At 37.9% G+C, this 22172-nt stretch overlaps 1 protein-coding gene across 2 annotated transcripts in view; it reads left to right on the forward strand.

The window, feature by feature from the left end:
- LOC111864966 (leucine-rich repeat serine/threonine-protein kinase 1) overlaps positions 1-22172 on the forward strand; it is a 105660-nt gene that overhangs the window by 59597 nt on the left and 23891 nt on the right. Inside the window, exons 26-34 of one of the 2 annotated variants that reach the window (XM_033751640.1) lie at positions 2071-2193; positions 2968-3167; positions 8926-9088; positions 11735-11943; positions 13123-13283; positions 16814-17058; positions 18309-18490; positions 19195-19316; positions 21141-21330. In XM_033751640.1, coding sequence (XP_033607531.1) covers positions 2071-2193; positions 2968-3167; positions 8926-9088; positions 11735-11943; positions 13123-13283; positions 16814-17058; positions 18309-18490; positions 19195-19316; positions 21141-21330 — 1595 coding nt within the window. The remainder of the gene's footprint in view (positions 1-2070; positions 2194-2967; positions 3168-8925; positions 9089-11734; positions 11944-13122; positions 13284-16813; positions 17059-18308; positions 18491-19194; positions 19317-21140; positions 21331-22172) is intronic. The other variant, XM_023852618.2, reaches the window with a different exon arrangement.

A 22172-nucleotide genomic window follows, 5' to 3' on the forward strand; every position in this document is an offset into this window, starting at 1 on the left:
GCCTATCAGCAAGGTACGACTTAATCAAAGCACCAGCCTTATCAGCCACGCTGTAAAATTCCAATTTCGATAGTAATATATCGTGATTAACACAATCAAAGGCCTTTTTGAGATCACAAAAGATACCACCAACAAACATACCATTGTTCAAAGCATTTAATACTTCATTAACTAGTTCATACGTGGCTATTTCAGTCGATGATTTACTCCTAAAACCATACTGATCTTTAGCTAGTATATTATTATTAAGTACATGTCGGTGCATTCTTATATAAATAATCTTTTCAAAAACTTTGGAGAAAGATGTCATTAATGATATCGGTCTGTAATTAGACATATTGGTTTTATCTCCATTTTTGAATAATGGCTTTATTACTGAATATTTTAATCTGGTGGGAAAAACACCAGTTACAAAGGCTCTGTTACAAATATAGGCTAGTGGAGAACTAATAAATGGTGCACTGCATTTTAAAATTTTAACCGAGATCTCATCATATCCATTAGAGGATTTGGGTTTAAAGGACCCAATTACACTTTCAATTTCCTTATACATAGTCTGATTTAAGTGAATTTTAGGGAATGGTCTAATAAAGGCTTGATTCATATATTTTGTATGATTAGCTGAATCAGTCCCAGTAACATGTCTATTCGTTACCCTTTTAATATTATCAGCTATAGTTAGAAAATATTTGTTTAAAGACTCAGCAATCATCATGTGATCGTCCGTAAGTTTCCCATCTATATTTAGAAACTGTATGTCCACATTATGATTCCTACCAGATACTGATTTTATAACCTTCCAAGTGGCTTTCGCTTTGTTATTAGCATTAGAAATCAAACCATTATAATACCATTTTTTAGCTGTTCTAATAACACTAGACAAGATTTTGCAATAATTTTTATAATAGGCTTTTAAATGAGGATCATTATTATTCCTCATGGTTATATATAAGTCTCTTTTATGCTGACATGATACCTTGATACCTTTTGACATCTAGGGATTATATTTAGAATCAGTCTTAATTAGTTTTTTTAGGGAAATTGGAATAAAAAATATGTAATTAAGTATTTAGAAAGGAATTAAAAATTGTATCTACGTCATTAACAGTAAAGACGTCATTCCAAGTTTCATAACTTAATTGAATTGCAAATTCCTTCATGGAAGATGAACTGAAGATTCTTACAAATTGCAGAGGGCTACTACAAGTTTGTAAGTTAATGTTGTTCATATACAGAATTTGACCATCGTGATCAGATAGGCCATTTATAAGAGCATTTATGGTGTAGTTTCCCATTCTACTAAAATCCACAAAAATATTATCAATNGTCTTTGACATTAAGACAGGAACATAGACTGTGGGTGTTCGAGAACTGTGCTGAGAAGAATATTTGGACTGAAGAGAGATGAAGTAATAGGAGGTAGAAGGAAGCTGCATAATGAGGAGCTTCATAGCTTGTACTCCACCAAGTATAATTAGAATGTTCAAGTCAAGGAGGATGAAATGGGCAGGGCATGTAGCATGAATGGGGGGAGAGGATGTATGATATCGGTGGGGAAGCCAGAAGGACAGCGACCACTAAGAAGACCAAGACAGGTGGGTGGACAATATTAAAATAGATCTTGGAGAGATAGGACGGGATGGTATGGAGTGGATTGATCTGGCTCAGTATTGAGTCCAGTGCAGGGCTCTTGTGAACACAGTAATGAACCTTTGGGTTCCATAAAATGATGGGAAGTATTTGAGTAGCTGCATGGTTGGCATCTTCTCAAGAAGGGCTCATCTCCACGAGTGAGTGAGTGAGTGAGCGAATGATTGTATATGAGACACAATACAGTATACTAAAAATCAATCTCAAAGTAGTGGCATTAGTGATGTTCTCAGTATGTCAGCTAATGCGTGATGCATGGGCGTGCCATATTAAATGTTTCAGATGGTGCTGAGAGGTTAAAATATCTCTATTTCTGCAGAAAGTGGAGACCCCAGCCTCTTTGCTCTTTGGTTTTCTTGAAGGAAACCAAATCCATTTATTGTACATTTCACACTGAATGTCATGGGTTGGTATTTTCAGGAGTGTTACTGCACTATGATGATGCAACCCTGAAGGATCTATACTTTTTGGATCCACAGTGGCTGTGTGACATGCTCGCTCATGTAGTCACCATCAGAGAGATCAACCCCTTTGCTCGCACAGGTGAATACAGGATGGAGATGGAAAATTTTCCATTTTCATTTCCTTTGTAAAATATATATAGTTATATGAGAAAAATGGGAAGTGCTGTACTTCCAAAGTGTTGGTTAGAAAATCAGAAGGCAATTTATCAGTTAGAAGTCTTAGGAAGATGGTGTTGAAGTGGATCTTGGAGAAACAGGGTGTGAAGCTGCAGCTGGTTTTTGTGAATGTTGATGAAATTTCATATTCCATAAAGTCAAGAAATTCTTGTCCAGTTACCTAACTCTCAACTTTCAAATCCTGTAGTATGGAATCGTTTAGTTAGGTTGGTAGATAGGTGATGTAAAGAAGCATGAATTGTAGTCTTCTGGAATATGACAGTTTGTAGTGTGGTAGGTAGTTAACACCATTTTGGATGATCACGCTGCCTCTGTCCTCATCCTGACTACATGGTTGGCTTTTGTGAATGTGTTACTGAACTTTAAGGTTCTGTAAAAGCTATTAAAGTAACTATTAGCTTTTAAAGTTAAGTCCCTTCAGCATGGTATTAGTTCAGCGATCAGATAGGCAGGCAGGCATAAACAAGTATGGATTAATCTTCAGATTTACGACACCATGTAATCCGATAAATGATTTATGATGCTTTGGAGGAGCTTTTTACCTCCATTTTCATCCTGCTCACATGGTGCCATCACCAAGAAGGCCATTGCCCATGTCTTCTCCACTGTGAAAACCTTCAGATGTAACCAGTCAAGACTCTGTCCGGTATTTTAATTTCTGTTTTGATTATATTAGGTGTGATGAAGCTGGATGACCTGAAGCACGTGTTTAAGTCTTCTAACATAGGACCTGTGGATACACGATGTTACATTGTGAATCTTCTTAACAAGTTCGAAGTAGCTCTGACGTGGGACAGCCGGACTCTACTCATACCATCATTGCTTCCATCAGAAGAATCAATGCGGGCAGCCCACACACAGCTAGTGAGGGTAAAGGTGCTGCACACCATTTCTTACTGTCTCTTGTAGCTGCATGCAAGCACTCAAACTGTTGGAACTAGGTTTCTTATTTCATTATCCTACTACTTTAGTAACAATGGTAATGATAAAGAGATGCAGTTCCGATTACATCAAAGAGTAGATTAAATTCCAGAATGCTTGCTACTATCCCGTTTAGAAACATTTATATTCCAAAGTATTTTCAAAATCATGAAGGTTAGAAATAAGCAAAACTGTAATTTTACCTGTAGTTTTATATCATTGTGAAACTATGAGGGGAAAATGTTGATTAAGAGCCTTTGGGAAAAAGTGCTGAAGAGAATATTCGAGCTTAAGAGTGACATCTGCTGTTGTTGAAGGTGACTGAATTAAGGAGAACTGTATGAACATGACATGTTGCATGCAGAGGGGAAATGAGAAATTCGTGCAAGATTTTATTTGATATACGAGGGAGTACCCAAAAGAAACCGAACTTATTTTTTTTTAACTTATTTATTCAAATTTTAAGCACAAACCTTCAATCCCCTTCAAAGTACTCTCCACTTACACTAATACACTTGTCTAGTCTTTTATTCCATTTTTCAAAACATTGTCTAAATTCATCTTTTGAGATGCTTGACAGCGCCTCCGTCGTTTTTTCCTTCACCTCAGCAACATCAGCAAAACGCTTACCTTNGAATTGATATACGAGGGGGTACCCAAAAGAAACCGAACTTATTTTTTTTTAACTTATTTATTCAAATTTTAAGCACAAACCTTCAATCCCCTTCAAAGTACTCTCCACTTACACTAATACACTTGTCTAGTCTTTTATTCCATTTTTCAAAACATTGTCTAAATTCATCTTTTGAGATGCTTGACAGCGCCTCCGTCGTTTTTTCCTTCACCTCAGCAACATCAGCAAAACGCTTTCCTTTCATGTCTCTTTTCATTTGAGGAAACAAAAAAAAGTCGCACGGGGCAAGGTCGGGTGAGTATGGAGGGTGAGGAACAGGGGTCATACCATTTTTGGTCAAGAATTGTCGTACAGACAGGGCTGTGTGAGCAGGGGCATTGTCATGATGGAAAAACCAGTCACCCGACTGCCACAAATCTGGCCGCTGAGCTCCAAGTCACTCCCGACAGCTCCACAATTTCTTCAATGGTCCGTCGTCGATCTTCCTTGATGATTTCACGAATTTTTTCAACATTTTCATGTGTTCGGGCCGTGGAAGGACGACCAGAACGAGGTTTGTCATCAATTGACATTTCACCATTTTTGAAACGGGAAAACCACTCAAACACTTGAGTTTTCCCCATAGCATCGTCCTTGTACGCCGTTTTTAACATTTCAAGAGTTTCTGTTCCACTTTTCCCGAGCAAAAAGCAGAATTTCACCGCCGCACGCTGTTCACGAAAATCAGCCATTGCAAAAACGACGATCACACAAAACAGTTGTCACTATAAACTCTGCCGAAACTAGTCCTTACCTTCTGAAGCAACGGTAGTCGGCTTATCGACTCAGGAATGTTAGCTCTATGCGCTCATAGCGGCAAAACGCGGTACTACAAAAGCTCTGCCCACAAAAAAATTATTTCAGTTTCTTTTGGGTACCCCATCATACATGAACAGAGGAGAACACTTGGAAGACACAGGCATAGGTGAGAGGATAATGTTAAAACTGAAGAGTACTAACCTCAGATCTCACACAATTTTAAAATTGATCTGAAAGAAATATTGAATTTTTTTAAGTTAGTTAACAAGACTGTAGTGTTGATGGTAACATGATTAATGAATACAGAGCAGTGAGTGGAATGAGAATTAGTGGGGTAGGTCAAAGTATTTGGAGAAAACCTTCCCCTGTGCCAGTTTGCCCACCACAAATCCCATTCCTTGTCATGGGATTGAACCTGGGCTGCCACAGTGGGAAGCTGGCAACTAACCACCTGAGCTATGGCATGATAAAAATAGTCTTAGATGTGGATTTAGTTCCTTCAGTTTATGAGGTGTGTTGGAAAGTTCCCAGACTGTTATTGTTGTAACTGCCTCAGTGGAAGAAGATGAGAGGGGAGGCCAAGGTCACACTTCCACAAGCCTATTGCATCAGTCTGCCATGTGACATCGCGCTGTGAACATGCATTGTTTTTACACGAGTGCTTTTCGACTTCATGTTTTGTTTTGTCTGTGATAGACGTCAAAATCAAGCAACGTGTCTGCATCACACAGAGTTTGTGACTAACAGCATGGTTATCATTCTCCATCCTCCCTACTCACTTGACTTAGCCCCTGTGATTTCACTTTGTTTCCCAATTTGAAAATGAAATTGAAGGGATGACATTTTGAAACAGTGTCTGACATCCAAAGGGAAATAATCACAAGCAGTACTCAACAGCATTAAGGAAAATGGCTTCCCCAGTGCTTTTGAAGCATGGAAGAAACAATGGGATCTCTGTATATGTTCTCAAGAAGGCTATTTTGAAGGAGATGGCAGCCAAAATTGAGTAAGTTGAGCCAGCATTTATTTTTTGACCTAGTCTGGGAACTTTCTGATAGGTATGCTTTTATGATCATGGTAATGCACTTTCAGGTTCCTTTAAAGATGCGGAATTTGACTAGCTTAGCAGCAGTTAGCTTTATAAGGAGGATCGTGTTCCATGGATTTGGTTGGTTAGTTGGTTGGTTAGTTAGTTAGTTAGTTAATAAGATATAAAGTTAGTTTAGTCAGCTAGTCACTCAGTCACTTAATTACTTACTTACTTACTTACTTTTTAGAAAGATCCACAAAGTGGCAGGCAATTAATATGCAAGAAAATCCTGAAAACAGTAGCTTTATCCACACAGCTGAAACGAACAGCATTGTCTGTGTTGTTACAAGTTGTCATAATGATACCAGTACTGAGATCAGGTTCACTGATTACTGGTTATCCAAGATTGCATTAATCATTACACTAGTAAGCATTTGTGAGAATGGGTTTTGAAAGTTCCCAGTTCCAACAGTTCAGTAGTAAGAGTGGGTGCTGTGACAATTTTGGACAATTTAGCATGTCAGAAGTTTCCTGTTATAAATGTTCACATGATCACTCAGAAAATAAATTTGCACCAAACACCTGCAGCACAAATTTATGGTGTGACTCTTTCTATTTTCTGGCTTTTGTTGAAAGCTTATTAACTGTAATGTATTTTGACATTTCTATCTTTTTAACTTAATTTAAATAAAGTGAACAATATGTGGCACATCAGTGATGTAATGTGCACAGAAACTGGTAAAGATCATTTATTCTGTTCATTTTGTGAACTTCCTCAGAAAGAAGATAAAGAGATAAAACTCTTACAAAGAAATAAGAAAATGAACTTTGTGTTAGTTGTTTGTTGATCTGCTAATACTTTTTTGAATGGTTTTGGTAAACATCTTTTTGGGGATGTGTGAACATTTCAAAATTGAAATTGTTCGTTTTNCCCCTCTTAAAGCTCCTCATTTTAAGATTTTGTCTCATTTAATATTTAATTTCAGTGAACAAAGACAATAATCTCATCGTTAAATTTTAAATTTAAATGTTTAATTTTTAAAAACATTATTTTTAACCTGTAGGAATTTCTGTAGAGACAGTAATACGTGATAAATAAATTAATTTGGTGGACAAGGGAACATATTCAGTGGTTGAAATTCAGATTGTTCCCTAATTTAAGTGACTTATTCGGATGTGATTTGCATTTCATCATGATAACATCCTTTTTCAGGCTTAATTAATAAAAACAAGTTTAAAGCCAGAAGTTGTTGAAGTTTGGAAATTTTGATGTCTATACATCTCCAGTTTTCTTTGCCCCCTTCCCTCCCCTCCTCCTCATCCTCATCCTCCTATTCCTCAGAAGGTGTAAGTAGTGTGTTCCCTGTTCTAAAGCAGAGAATGCTATTGGCCTGTCCATCTTTTTCTAGGTCTTCCCAGATCTCTTTGTTCTCAGTGTCTATATATATTCTGTTGGTGATCTGTTGGCATGCATCACACATGCTCCTTCCATTTCTGTTGATTGTTACCAGTTTTATGAATCAGAATATATTCTCCAAGTTGTTGTTGAATGTTTTCATTTCAGATATGGCCTCTTCTTATAATCTAATTCTTCTCCGTTATTGTAAGTTAACGTAATGAAAATATTCATCACCATTTGCTGAGTTTGTAATCTGGTCTTTCTTTGAGTACTGTACTAAATTTTTAGTGTTCAGAATTATACTTTAGATTACTGATTTTCTGGACTTTATCTGTTTGGTAATCAGAAGAAAAAAAAGACACAGTATTCTCGAAATTGTAGCTGTGTCCTAGCTGAAAACGTGGGTAATCAGCTTCTTAGTTGCTTCTGTTAGAAAGTGCTCTTACTGGCTACTGGACAAACTGCTGAAGATGGAAACTGATCCAGTTTCTAAACCGTTGTGTTACTTCAGAACACTGGATGATAGGCAGAGGCTAGAAACTCGGTTATCCAAAGTGCAATATATCATCGTCACAGTACTTTGGAATTGACTTAGAGTTAAAGTTAAAATGTTTCGTCTTTTTCTGATCTGAAAACTGTACTATATATATAGAAAATGGAGGAGTTATAATTCTTTCTTGTAATTATTTTCAATTTAAAGCCCTGTTCTTTAGTCAAGATGACACTACTGATGATGCTCTTTGTGTGACATGGTAGCATATCGTTTATAACCTTATCACATCAGCATTGCAAATATTCATTGACCATGGATCAAATCTGAGGCACCAAATGCGCAGGTTGGTAGAAAAGCTAGAGTCACAATTTTGATATGGAAGTACAGGTTGTCCAGATGAAAGGTATCAAAAAAAAAATTATATCTCAGAAACTAATTGTCATACACGTATCTGGTTTATGTGAAGAACATTGTCTACCAGGTTAAGATCAACGACCTTCAACACCTGAAAGTCCGCATAAGGGATGTTTTGGCTATGGTAACACAAAACACGCTTCAAAGTTGGATATTTGTCATGCCACCAAGGGAGCCCACATTTAAATTTATTGAGAAAGTTATATATGCAGAAAAAATTTTGACACTTTCCCTTTGTAATGGTGTAACCCATTAATGTGTATATTAAATTCTTTCTGAGATATAATGATTTTATTTTGGATACCTTTCATCCAGACACACTGTATATTATGATCTGTACTTTTGTATAGCTTACAATCAGTTATGTGTGACTATATAGCTATTTCATATATTTTGAACATTTTGAGGTAAATTTCTTTTATTTTCATGAAAGTGCACTAAAGCAGTGTACTGATCTTTCACCTCCATCTAGTGCCAAGATCAAGAATGGCGGAGCTATACCTTCCGCTGCCCCATACACCTTCATGGCGTGCTACTTAATTAAATATGCAAAGCAACATCTGTACTTTTACCATTACCTTCACTCTGGGACAGTGGGGCTGAAAGATGTAAAAAATTGTAATCTGAATAGATAGAAATTGTCTCTTGTATATTGGTTCAGAAAGAATTATTGATTGAATCTGGCAATTGATTTCCCTGTTCTGGAACACTGTTATCCAAATGTAAGACTGTGTTGTCACAGTCTGGAAGATCAAAGTCTAAGGAATCACTGCTGTGAAAACCTCAGAACTTATGCTGTGTTTATTGCTTGTAAAATTGAGCACACAAATTCGTTTATTTCAAGGACTGATAGAACAGAGATTTAAATTCTACAATGGATTTTAAGAATGATTTCTCCATATTTGTTGATTCTATGCATCTGTTCTTGCTTGATTTTATGTTAAGATCCCAGTGCGATCTCGGGGCTGGGCGGTACGCAGCAAGAAGCTGAGCGTCTCAACTGGAGCCTCAACACTGGTTGGCAATTCATCATTTTATACTCAGACCCCTGATCAGTTCCAGCTGCAGAGACCACTTGCCAACACTACTTCACCAATGAAGATCAGTGGTAAGAACTGATATTAGGTGTGCTATCTCTGTTCAGTAATAACAGACCTAACATTGCAGCCAAGTGGGTACTGTTCCTGCTTGTACACATATGTGGGGGTTCCCAGGTGAGCATTTATATGTTTAGCACAGTCCCATCAGACAAGTACTGGGATATACCTCAAATTAGGCCATGACCACTTCTTTCCACAACCTTTTCAATTCGTTATTCACTAAGCATTCTGCCATTTGATGTTATAATGTCTGAGCTTCTGACATCGTCATTAAATAAATATGAATGAAAATAAGGCACTTGTCACCACAGTGCATGGCCCAACACAACCCTATAAGTCTTAACTCATTTGTCTTTGCTGAGTAGTCATAAATTTCATAGGGTTCAAATGCCAATATATCTTTTCAACTCTTATGTTTGTTGTAAAGCATAAGGATTTTTTCACAATAAATTCTGACTTGCACAAAATAAATGCCTGCCAAAAATTGGACTTTCATGATCCTTTAGTAAGTCTAACTAGAGTTCAAAAAGGGGTATATTATTCCAGTATTACGTTATTTAACTCTCTACCCCCCAACATTAAGTAAGTTGCACATGATATTAATAAATTTAAACATAAAATGAGAAAGTTTCTTGTAGAAAACTCTTTTCATCCAGTTGAAGAGTATCTTGATAGGAATAATAAATTTGACTTTGTGGTATCCCAGTAATTATAGCTTTGTATTTTAGTTGCATGTATTTATTTCTTATATATTTTTTAATTGTTATTTGTTTTTATGTTAAGACAATCTTATGTAAATGTCACTGTAATCTGCTGACAATTTCTATATCCAGTGGTCGTGTACCTGAATGGATTGATAAATGCTAATAAATACAGTACAATACAATAAAATGTCATGTGTCTGTTAAACAGATACACAAGGGATTAACCTGTACGCTTCTATTAGTTGTGACGCTTAATAATCTGGACATTTACCTAATACAGAAGAGCGATTTAACAAATACATTCTGTATTTATTTCCCAGCTCTACAGATACATCATTTAAGTAGGTGTTTGTAAACAGTAATTTAATAAAATGTTCTGAATATAATCTGAAAGAAATGTTTATGGGAAAATGAAATAAAGAAAGCATTTAATTATTTGGGTAATCTGAGTGAAATTGTATTAATTCTAAGTTTTTATAGTAGTGCACTTTTTAAATTATGTTTAGTAATTACAATTGTAATAAGCTTCTTGTTTTTTGTTTTTTTTTCTATTGCCTGTGTTACTTGACTAGTGTGTGTATTATTATTATTGTTATTATTTTAGTTGTGTGACTTATGTAATTTATTACATGTATACATCTATTATCAAAGGGACTATTTCCACATCTTAGGTTTTTTGCCTGTATAGATATATGGAAAATAAAGGAAATGAATGAATGTTTACACAAATTCTCTGTATTAAAAAATACTAAATTATGAAAGGATGTGCAAAATTGTATTTCTTGCAAGTTTTGTGAATATTTATAGTTTATTTTACATTTCTAGCTAGATAATAAGACTTACACTTGTAATACATTCCACACACTACATCAATATCTGAGGTGTGAAGAGTACTGTCTGTTGGGGTGTCGTGCTGTATACTGTGGTAGAATTTTTTTTTCATGTTTGAAAAAAGAACTGCATTGATCTTCAGGATGGAAGGGTAGGCTAAGTAAGCGAAAAACAAAAAACATGAAGCATTATCAGTAATATTCTGCTGGATTACATGGGTTTGTACCAGAAGATAGTATTCTTCATAGTTAGTGCTGTAATGGCATCAAATTTAACTTTATACTTGACTGTATTGTTGTTTCTCAAGTTATACAATACGAAGGTCAGCAAACGAAATGGCTGTATCAAAAATAATACATATGCAATTTTAATTTGTAATTTAACATAGGATAACATTAATGACTTACATGTTTAAAAAGGCTGTAAGTATCCAAAGATGTCTAAATTATAAAATATAAATGTACTCTTTTTTTTTAAAGAGTTGTAGTTTTTATGCTGAACTGTGACTGGTTTATATTGTCATGATTTAGGGGTGGGTCACTATAGACAGGATATGGATTTGATATTGGATTTATTGATCAGTTGTATACATCACTCATATCTACACTTTACAGATCACTGATACACAGACCAGTGTCCACAGTCTGTTACAGTCTCCACTAGCCGTTTCCTGGCAACAGATTTAACACAGTGGAGATTTTTCAGCTTTCCACCCTCAGGTCCTCCTGTCACAGCCACCTATGCAGAGCTCTTGTCAACTGACAACTCAGCTAACTGGGTCCCAGGCTGGCGGCCATTTCACACCAACCTCCTAGTCTTCTCTTCACATGCTTTCAAGTGAACTGACAGCTGAACTGCTCAGCTGGCCTGGGATCCTTGTTATGTAGCCTAAGGGGAGACCGAACAGAAAAAGCAGCCTCCAGCAATCCTGTTGTTGTCATGGGCGATTGCCTAGCGATAGACTGGGTGTTTTCACAGGAATATGTTTGCAGACCATTAGCAAGCAATGGCCACAGTTTACAGAGTCACTGCTTGGCAACAGATCTGTATGCCACAGTATGAATTAGCTAATAGCTCTGAGAATAAATGAATTTAAAAATATTATTTTGTTATAAACAGGCCCAAGTATTCCCACTGAAGAAGGTGTAGATGCAACAGCAGCATTCCAAAGTGAGATTACCCACCGGTCAGACCCAGAATGCTCCATTAGGCGCCTATTGCTTATGTCATACTTCCCCAGTGGGTTCTGGTCACGACTTATCACAAGGATTCTTGCAGATGATGCCATTGTTGACATTGTTCGTGCCTTCTTCATCATGCCTAAGGAGGTGAGATGCAAGTAACTCTAGGAATTTTCGTTTAATGTACAGGATCTGTTTGAAAAGGGTGAGGAGAGTATTGTCTATTTATGGCATCTCTGGTTTTGTGAGGTATGCTAGATATGTGGTGATGTCCCACAAATGTTACAAAGGGATCTGATTTCATCTAATTTAGTGTAAGAAAAGTAACTTACCCACCGCATTTCCAATTTTAAAGAGTCTATGCAAATTTTAATAATACAGAACTTTTAAACAAATAAATTATGAGCGACTACATTTATAAATATAGATTTATTTTTACATTAATTAACTCAATATCACATGTGATTAATACTAATTTATTTTTCGCAGTGAATGGTATAATACCCTAAAATCTGTATCTGTGTTCCTGTGACCTTAACAACACCTCTTTCCTCAGTTTCCAGAGCTGGAAACAGGATAATCTGACTATGTGAATGTAAGAGAGAAGTGATAGCAGGAAGCTGGAGAAAATTACGTAATAAAGAGCTTTATAACATGTACTGTTCATCAAGTGTTGTTAGGATGATCAAATCAGTGAGACTTATATTAGAAGAGTATGTAGCATGCATAGGAAAGATGGGAAGTGCATACAACATTCTTGTCAGAGAACCTTAAGGTAAGAGACCATTTGGCAGATCTTGACATAAGGGGATGATGATATTTAAATGAATCTTGAAAAGGATGGGAGAGTGTGAACTGAATTCATGTGTAGGATACTGACCGGTGGCCTGTTCCTGTTATAACTGTAATGAACTTTTGGGTCTCTTAAAAGGTGGGAAATTGTTTTACCAGCTTAGCAACTGTTAGCTTCTCAAGAAGGACTCGGCTCCATTGAATTAGTTATAGTTTATTTATATTACAATGTACAACCTGCTCTTTCTTTATATTTCTTTATTGGACAGTACATGTTGCAGTCTAATTATTCTCTTAAGAAGAATACAGCTTTTGGGTTATAATGCTCTGTGGTTCAGAGAGATGTCTTCAAAGCATTACAACACAGAATACAAGCTCTTCACAGTCAGCATCATGAGAACCTTAATTTCAGCATTTTCTGTTAATGTTTTAGACCGTAGTCTGTTCATTCCACCACAGTTCTGTTGGATTGTTCAGTGCATTTTACAGTTTTTCCTTAATATTTAATTATGTTAATATGTGCACATTTTGTAGGTAATGCAGGACACAAAGCTGGCACAACTACTGGATGTGCGTGCAGAGTGGGTGCTGTGGCAGACTGGGATGGAAATGCGGTATGCAGATACAACTATATTTCGTATGAAGGAGGTACTGCCAAATATGAAAAATTCGCCTGTTGATTACAGACAACTCAGGTAAACAATACATGTGAAATCACGTATGCGCAAGAACATTCTCAATATTATGATAAATCTATTAACTTCAGTGAATGTATGAATGTATAAGGGGTGGGCCTTCTTGGCCCTTGCACCATGACCACAGTGATCTATTGTGCCTTAAAGGAAGAGAACTTAATTTTTTCCCCTCCTTTTTGATTAAATTGTATTTTTCTCCATAGTATCAGCATAGGAGTACAGAACTTACCCCACAGTTATGCTGAATATTTTCCAAGGCTGAGGTGTGTTTGGCATACAGCAATTTGGGAGTTGGATCTACTCCCATCTTCAAGTGATTGGCTATAATTTTGGTGTTTCAATTTCCTTATTTATCAGAAATATTAGGCTGCAATATCAGTTTAAGTGTATGCATGTCCGTGAGATTTGAGGCTCTAAATGCAGTGACTGAAGAGTTCTGGCTTCTGGGATATAATGTTGTGCAGTCAAGTGAAAGTCAACCAGTGTTCCTCTGAAACACTGGAATTGTATCCCAGAAGATAGAATACTTCATAGCCACAGCTGTGAGAACTTCAAGTCCACTACCTTAACTATGAAGATTATTCTCCCCTGGGATATGAATCCATGTAGTCTGGTACATCTTCTCCAACATTTTGGAGGAACCAACTGCTTTTGTCTTCACAGTAAATGTAAGATTACTCTTCTGCCTTGAAGATGGAGGCAATGTGTTCATCCACATTGCTAGTGTTCAGTGACTTTATGTCATTTTAGGAGGTGATTACAGAGATTCTTCTGAGTGAATATTGGTGTATCAATGTGGATCATATTCTCAGAGGTTTTGAAGCTATGGGTATTTGAAATGTATCTCATCTTGAAGGCATTTGTTATTAGGGGGAGGGGACATTTTTATATGGGAAAAGATGTAATGATTATATAGCTTAAAGTATCCATGATATGTATACAGTTGCCATCTTGTAGTGCACTCAGTTTCACCTGTTACTTCACGACATGTTTTGGCAACATATTGCCATCATCAGGTGCCCTAATTACGCTAATCTGTTTCATTGCTTGCCTTTATAAAATTATTTTAAAAGTATTTAAAAATTGCGTATCTGTCAACTGTAATGAATTTACACACACTAAAACTTGTTAAGATTATTCATCTTATGTGTCATAATTAAAACTTGTGTGTGGTTCTTCCACTATGGGGGTCGTTTTTCTTATATTCTGTGTAAATCGTGTCTTGTGATGTGTGTTCCCTTCTTAGCTGCGGTGACTGTATACATATCATGGATGAAAATCAGTGCAACAGGATGCTAAAATACAACATTAGCTTAAAGTAATTGTATAAGATGTCCATTGTCAGCTTTGATGCACAGTCTGGTTCATTTCAATGGAGAACATGTAGTCATATGAAGAAGAGGAGCATTAGTAATGTGTCTTTGCAGCATCAGAAATTCACAGTAGTAGTACCTTTCTTGGATCTACTGTGCAGTCATACAGTGTGTTTATCATGTGACCCATACATTGTAATGTAAGGGACTGAGATCCAGTGAATGTGGTGTCCAGTTTAGCATGCCACCAATGATGATGACCCATGGTCAGTGAACTGTCTGTTGTGATAATGCATGACGTTCCTATTGAAAAATGGGGTTGCTTCATCATGCAGTCATGTTCATAGAGTAATGTCTTCTAAGAGGGTCAGCAGTTCTGTTTTCAAAAATCCAACATAAGGGTCAGCTGCTCCCCCCCCCCCCCCCATTNCATAGTTTCAAAATCATTGAGAACAGGACCTGCACTGATATTGTGACATAAGGCCTGACAGCTAGAATAAGGGAGCGAGAAAAACAGCCATTGCTAGCCAACAGCTTTGTAAACACGCAACATTTCTTGGATTATTTCATACCTAGATTTATAAGCACTTTATTTTTATTTGTTATTTTTGTGTTAGGTGTTCTTTTTTATATAGTTTGTGCAACTTTTTGTAATTTTTTGTGAAAGTGTAGTTTTAATTTGATTTTATTATGAGTACACTAAATTTGAGTATTGTTAAAATAGTAGGATTTAACTCCTTTTTGGTGTCTTCAAAATACATGTCTGGTTATACTGCACTGAAATGGAGTTAATAATTTCAGTTCATTTATCAGTGTTATACAAGGTGGTTCAAATATGACCAGGGCTGTTTTTTTTTAAACCAAAATTGCCAAACACTTACTTGCACATGTCAGTCTTCAACATACTCCCCTCCGGAGTCAACACATTTTTTCTAACGTTCTGGAAGCATCCTGATGCCCTTTTCAAAAAAGTTTTGTGGTTGGCGGCGTATCTGCTCCCAAACATTCTGGATGACAGCGTCGTTTTCCACAAACTACATGCCTTGCAAGTCTGATTTGAGCCTTCCGAACAGGTAGAAATCACTTGGTGCCAAATTGGGACTGTACGGCGGATGTGTCAGAAGGTTCCATTTCAATTTCCGGAGGGTTTCCATTGTTCTTTTGGCCATATGGGGGCGTGCATTGTCTTGAAGGAAGGCTACCCACTTCTCACCTCTCTTCCGCTTGGATCGGATCTTTTCCTTCACATCTGTTGCCAGGAGGTCTGAGTAATAAGCTGCATTGACTTCTGGCATGTGTCAGAAAGTCTACATGGATAACCCCCTGCCAGTCCCAGAAGAACGTTGCCATCACTTTTCCTGCCGAACGGCTCCTCCGCGCTCTCTTGAGTTTGGGAGAACTGGTATTCCGCCACTCGCGTGATGATTGCTGGAACTTGGGAATGAAGTAGTGCACCCGCGTTTCATCGGTGGTCACTATAGACTTCAAAAATGCATCGCCTTCATCTTCAAACTGCTGTAGGAGACGACTGGCAACTTGCATGCGCACCATTTTGTTCACGTCCGTCAAAATGCGTGGTACCCACCGTGCATTCACCTTGCGATAGTGCAGGTGATATTTCATGATGTCTTCTACACTACCAACACTGATGGACAGCATTGCTCCAAGTTCCTTGATAGTGATATGCCTATTCTCACGAATAAGTGCGTCTGCACGATCAATGTTTGGCTTGGTGACGGATGTTCGCGGCCGATGATCATGCGGTTCATTCTCCACGCACTCTCTGCCCTCTCTGAAGCACTTACACCACTCAAACACACGGGTCCGTGAGAGACATACTTCCCCATACTGTTGTTGGAGTCTGTGGTGAATTTCAGCGGACAGGACGTTTTCTCCAACGAGGAATTTGATCACAATGCGTTGTTCCATGCTCCGCGGTACCTTCTGGTCACTTATCACTCTAGCAACTTCCAGACAGGACTGAACAGGTTCTAACCCTAACAGGAGGGAGGTTGGAGGTTGTGGCTTCACTCTCTCAAGGTCGCACAGCTGCTGTGCAGTGCAGCTTGTTTACAAAAAAATCAGTCCCGGTCATATTTGAACCACCTAGTAATTTACAGGTTTAACAACTTATTTATCAGTCAGTGATATAATCATTTTGTTCAGCGTTTGTAAAATCTAACCTTATCATTCTTATACTGCTTCTTGTGTTTGCAGAGTCAGATTGAAGCAGGAAGATGTGTGGGGAGATGTTGATCTAGTGAACTCTTCTATCCTAGAGATTTACTTCCCAGTGGATACTATAGTTATAAAACGTCCTATCACAGATCAACTTGGAGGCAGTGAGCCAATTGGCTATCAGGCTATTGTGTTGGACCCAAGCCCTGAATGCACAGCTCAGTTGCTGGCCCTTGCTGTGGATCATATTGATATTTTACTGGAGGACTGGTATCCAACTCTAGGTGAGTGCTGCAGAATATATAATGCAGAGTAGACTAACAGTCAAATTAGTTACCAGTTTTATCTGGTATACTGACTCTGTGTCAGCTGCAGAGATTATTTATCTTTGAAGGAAGTGAAAGAGTAGGAGATGTGAACTGGAAAGGATGTGGGTCGAGAAGGTATGGCATCATTTAAGGCAGGCATGTCCAACTTCAAACAGATTGTGATCGACTTTTTAGTGTCAAAACTGCCAGTGATCTACCACCCCCTCCTATTGCCGTACCTCACTTCAAGCAAAAATATTGGTAAAAATATCATGACACATGATGATTGTTGTAAAAGCAATGTACATTGAAAGTACAAACTACTTTAATACGTATTTTGCCTTCAAAATCTGAATATAATCATATTATATTACAAGTGAATTTACATGTTTTTCACATATAATTTCCTTATAGGCCTATGAGATCGACCAAAAATCATCCCACGATCAATGCGTTGGACATGCCTGATTTAAGGTAATATTTGGGAATTTTCTGGAAGGATTGAGGAGAACCACAGTAATCTCCATCAAGACTCTTAGCAGCAGCATGTAAATTTTGAAACATACTCCTGTCAAATACAAGTCAAACACATTATCATGTGGGCTAACATATTGTTAATATATAAATCCCCTCAATGCACATGTGTGTTCGAGGTTGTGGGTTTTATTCCCCCCTGTTGTGTTATGTTGCATGTCTTCTTTTCAAATGCAGGCATGCAGCACAACATACAACAGGAGGGAATACAACCCACCACCTGGAACACACATTATTAACAACATATGCAATGAAACAAGACAGCAGAGTCCTTGTTCATCAATTTTAACACCTGATGATGACCACATTGTTGGAAACATATACTGAAAAACTTTTAAAGTGAATATCTTTTAGTAAATTGTATAGAACATTAGTGTTGCACATAAGAACGGACTTGCATTTTGTGTTGTGTCTTAAAAGGTACATACACTTTGTGGCACTAGTAAAAGGTAACTTTGTACCATGCCTAAGTGGGCATGGAGGTAAAACTCTGTATATTCTACACCTGAGGACTAGATTAATATGAGTGATCAGTTGTACTCCAGTAACTTAACCATCAAGGAAAGAGGTAATCAAGTAATATTCAACTAATGTTATTTCTCCCCCCCCCCCCAGTCTTTGTTGTACTTTTTTTGGGGGGGGGGCTATGTCCCATGTGTTCTCTGAGTTGGGAAATCAAATCATTGTTACAGGTACAAGGTTTGTGCATACATCTGAAGGCCGCTTCTTAGTGACAAGACTTGTCCTGTGTCCTCGATGTGTGGCAGCCTCTCAAGGGGACACTGAATTGGCTCAGCACCAACATCAAAGATCAGACAACTGGAGTGAAAGTAGTATTCCTATTGGAGCTCTTGGACCGAGACATGTTGCTGAGGTAAAAGCTTCTTGCTATAAATTTATATTGCACAGATTTTAACAAAATTTATAGTAAAGTTATTTTGTCATTGAAACTGTGAAGAGTATGAAGTTCTTGTCATGCACCACATTTGGCTCTCTGGTACTGTGTCACTGTCTGTCTTCCATGATGAAGACATACATTTATAGTAGGAATATGAAACTGTTAAAAAGATTAACATGTTAAGATTGTGGTCTTCTGAGTTATGACAGCATGTAATTTCATAAGTGGTTACCAGTGTTTCAGAGTTTCCACCGTTTCATTACGTAGAAGGTGGAGGCAGCAGTTTCCACCAAAACTTTGTTAATCACCTGTGAAACTTATTGCCATAACTGAGAAGACTACAATCTTAATATTGTGACTCCCAACAACTCTGTTGCTGGTTTGCCATCCATAGTACTTTTTAATATTTCATAATAAAGTAATGAGTAGCAAATTGTCTACATATGTCCAGAAAATTTCAAAAGGAAGCTGCATGTACCAACTTGTGACAAGGGAAGAATTACATGGTCAGAATTCTTTCTGAAAGATAAATATTTTTTGTCTTTTCAGAGAATGTTAGTATCTGCCATGGGTCAGATATGGCAGTCTGGACAAAGCACTGGTAATTGACAAGTAAAAGGGAGTGAAAGTGTAATTTTTACTGCCATGAATTTAGATTAAAATGTTCTGTTATATGACAGGCTTTCCACCAAGTGGAGAGTGAGAACCAGTTGGGCCTACATCAAGTTCGTAAATCTCAGGAGAGCTATACGTCAGATGGCGATGGTGACAGTGGTGTAGGCCATGATTCTACAAGTTCTAGGTATGTGGTCAGGTGCAGTAGTATTTTGGTATCTGTACCATCCAATTTATTCTAATGAGAAATCATTCTTTGGTATACATTCTCATGACTGGAAAATGCCTCTCAAGAACCTTATCAGTGATTGGCATCCTGTTGCATATGATTGAATAGGCTATATTTAACTGTCACCTATATGCAGCAGAATGATGAGGTTTACTTTTAATTATTGCAGAATTTGTGGTAATTGACAGTGCAAATGACAGGAATGGTAATTTGTGTGATAGCACATACAAGATGTATAACCTGAAGATGAATAACATTATAATTGAAAGTCATCATTTTGCCAACTAATGAATGTGACAACCAATGTATGACAAATATTTTGTGATAAATAAATAGTCACAAAATAAGAAAACGGAAGTCTAATTGGATTGGTCATATCTTGCGCAGTAACTGCCTTCTAAAAGAAGTTATTGAACGAAAGATAGAGGGGCGGATAGAAGTGACCAGAAGACAAGGAAGAAGATGTAAGAAGATGCTGGATGACCTTGGGGACAGAAGAGGATATTCTCATTTGAAGGAGAAAGCTCTAGATCACATTAAGTGGAGGAACTGTTTTGGAAGAGACTGTGGACCTGTCGTCTGACAGATTACTGATGAATGAACGAAATAGTTACAACGAATGAACACATCAGTGATGTGTTATGTACAAGCAATGGTTAAATATAGCCTATTATCAGTGAATGTTCTTAACCCATGGGTGGCTACTATAGAGTGTAGATTGCTGTAGTGGCAAATACCTGGGGCAAACTCCTATTCTATTTGAAATCAAACTGACAATATAATTAAGAATATCTTATGTAAATGGCAGTAACAGTCAAAGTCTGGGTGGTTTTAAAAACTCTGAACAAATACATGTGTACTGTATAATAGTGAGAATTCTGATGTCCCTGCAGCAGCTGTTTAAAGACTCTGAAAGTCACAGTGTTAATTGTCATTGCAGTTATTATGTTTTTGGACGTTATCCATTGTCCTGTTTTTTAATTAAATCACAATGTTCCATGATGGATGATGCCCAAAAACACAATAATTGTATTAATATACCATCATTACAAATTTTTAGATCTTATTTAATTATCATTCTTTGTTTCTGCACTGTGCTCAGAAAGGAAGTCTTCCTGGGGTTATTAGGTGAGCTTCTCTGAGTATATTCGGTGATCTAAAAGTAACCTGAATCTTTTGATATGTGGCATCATGTAGCTGGTAGAAGTTCACTGATGTTGTTCAGGCCTAGTAGAATGCCATTTTCCTGCTGGCCTCCAGTAGGTCTGGGTGCTCACTTCCCTTGCAACATGTCCCTATTACCCAACCAGTTCCTTACTCTGGATACTACATGTTCCTCCTGAACATCTGTGTTCACCTACAAGATTACGTGGCATCACAATCCAGAAGACCACAGTGTTGAATAATCAAGACTATTTCCTTCTTACCGAGCAGGTTGGCTCAAGCAGCAACATTTATGACTTATATTTGGGAGGTGACCAGTTCAGATCTTGGCTGGGACACCAGCTGTCCTGACTAAGGTTCTTCATGGCTTCTCCCAATTCCTCCAGGCAAATCGCAGAACAATACCTCATATTAGGCCACAATTACATCCTTCTGCATCCTTTCCAATGCATTGTTCATTATATCATCCTGTAATTTGATGTTATTAGACTCTGAGACATTGATAGTGTTGCTCCCCATTTCTGCCAGTCACATTTAATTTTGATAATGTTCAGCTTTTGAGCAAGAAGATAAGCTTTAAATTATACGATTAATTTTGTGATGTCTTTGTCCACATAGCCGCATGCCATCGGTCGAAGGACATCCAAGTTACAATATGGATGAGCCATGTCACTTAGCAGAAGATATAGAGCCTTTGGTATCTTATAGCTGGATTGTGGAGGAATGTATTCTGGCAGCATATGATCGCAAGTCTGTTACATGCCCAAGCCATGGTGACGTTCCTTTGGCACAAGTTGCTCCTGATACAGTAAGTTAAGAAGAATGTTTTATGCTGGAATTTATGCGAATAGGAGTTAATAGAAGAGAGTCGTCTTCTGGGTTTAGGCACCGTGAATTCTTCGTGTTGGCCGACGTTTCGGAGGAATGTAGCGCCTCCATCTTCAGAGCAGTTGAATGGCTTGGAATGCGGAGAGCAGTAGCTGTGGTGATAGGATGTGAAAGGCGCTGCTTATATACGAAGTAGGCAAGGGGGGTGGTTAGGGAGAACGGACCAATGGGAGCAGTGGGGAGCGATTAAGACCATATATGGTGTGTGTTGACTAAGGGTGGGGGGGAACGGCCAGTGAATCCAGGAAACTTGAGGTCAATAGCACTAGGAAGTGTGGTAGTCAAGAAGAACCGGTAGGTTGAGGACAGGCTATTGACGTCAATGACATGACGAAGAACTGGTTTGGCTAGTTGGATTCTCTTGAGGGAAAAGATGCTTCACGTCTGTCGAGGTTGTTGAGAGCGATAAAGACCAAATGATGTGTGTGCTAAGTAGGGGGGGGGGAACGGCCAGTGAATGCAGGAACTTGAGGTCAATAGCACTAGGAAGTGCAGTAGACAAGAAGAACTGGTTGGTTGGGGACAGGCTACTGACGTCAATGACATGATACAGGGGACAGGCTACTGACGTCAATGACATGACGAAGAACTGGAGTGGCTTGTTGGATTTCTCTTGAGGCAAGAGATGAGTGGCTTCCATGACTTGTTGAGATTGAACCCTGTTTCCTTGTTCATGTTGTTTGGATGGAGCTCGATCTCAACGGCCTCCAGGATTATGCGATCTAGGTAACGGCTCTTACTGGTGATTATGGCGGTTTTGTG

Source organism: Cryptotermes secundus, unplaced genomic scaffold (assembly GCF_002891405.2).
Source record: "Cryptotermes secundus unplaced genomic scaffold, Csec_1.0 scaffold209, whole genome shotgun sequence".
Lineage (NCBI taxonomy): Eukaryota > Metazoa > Arthropoda > Insecta > Blattodea > Kalotermitidae > Cryptotermes > Cryptotermes secundus.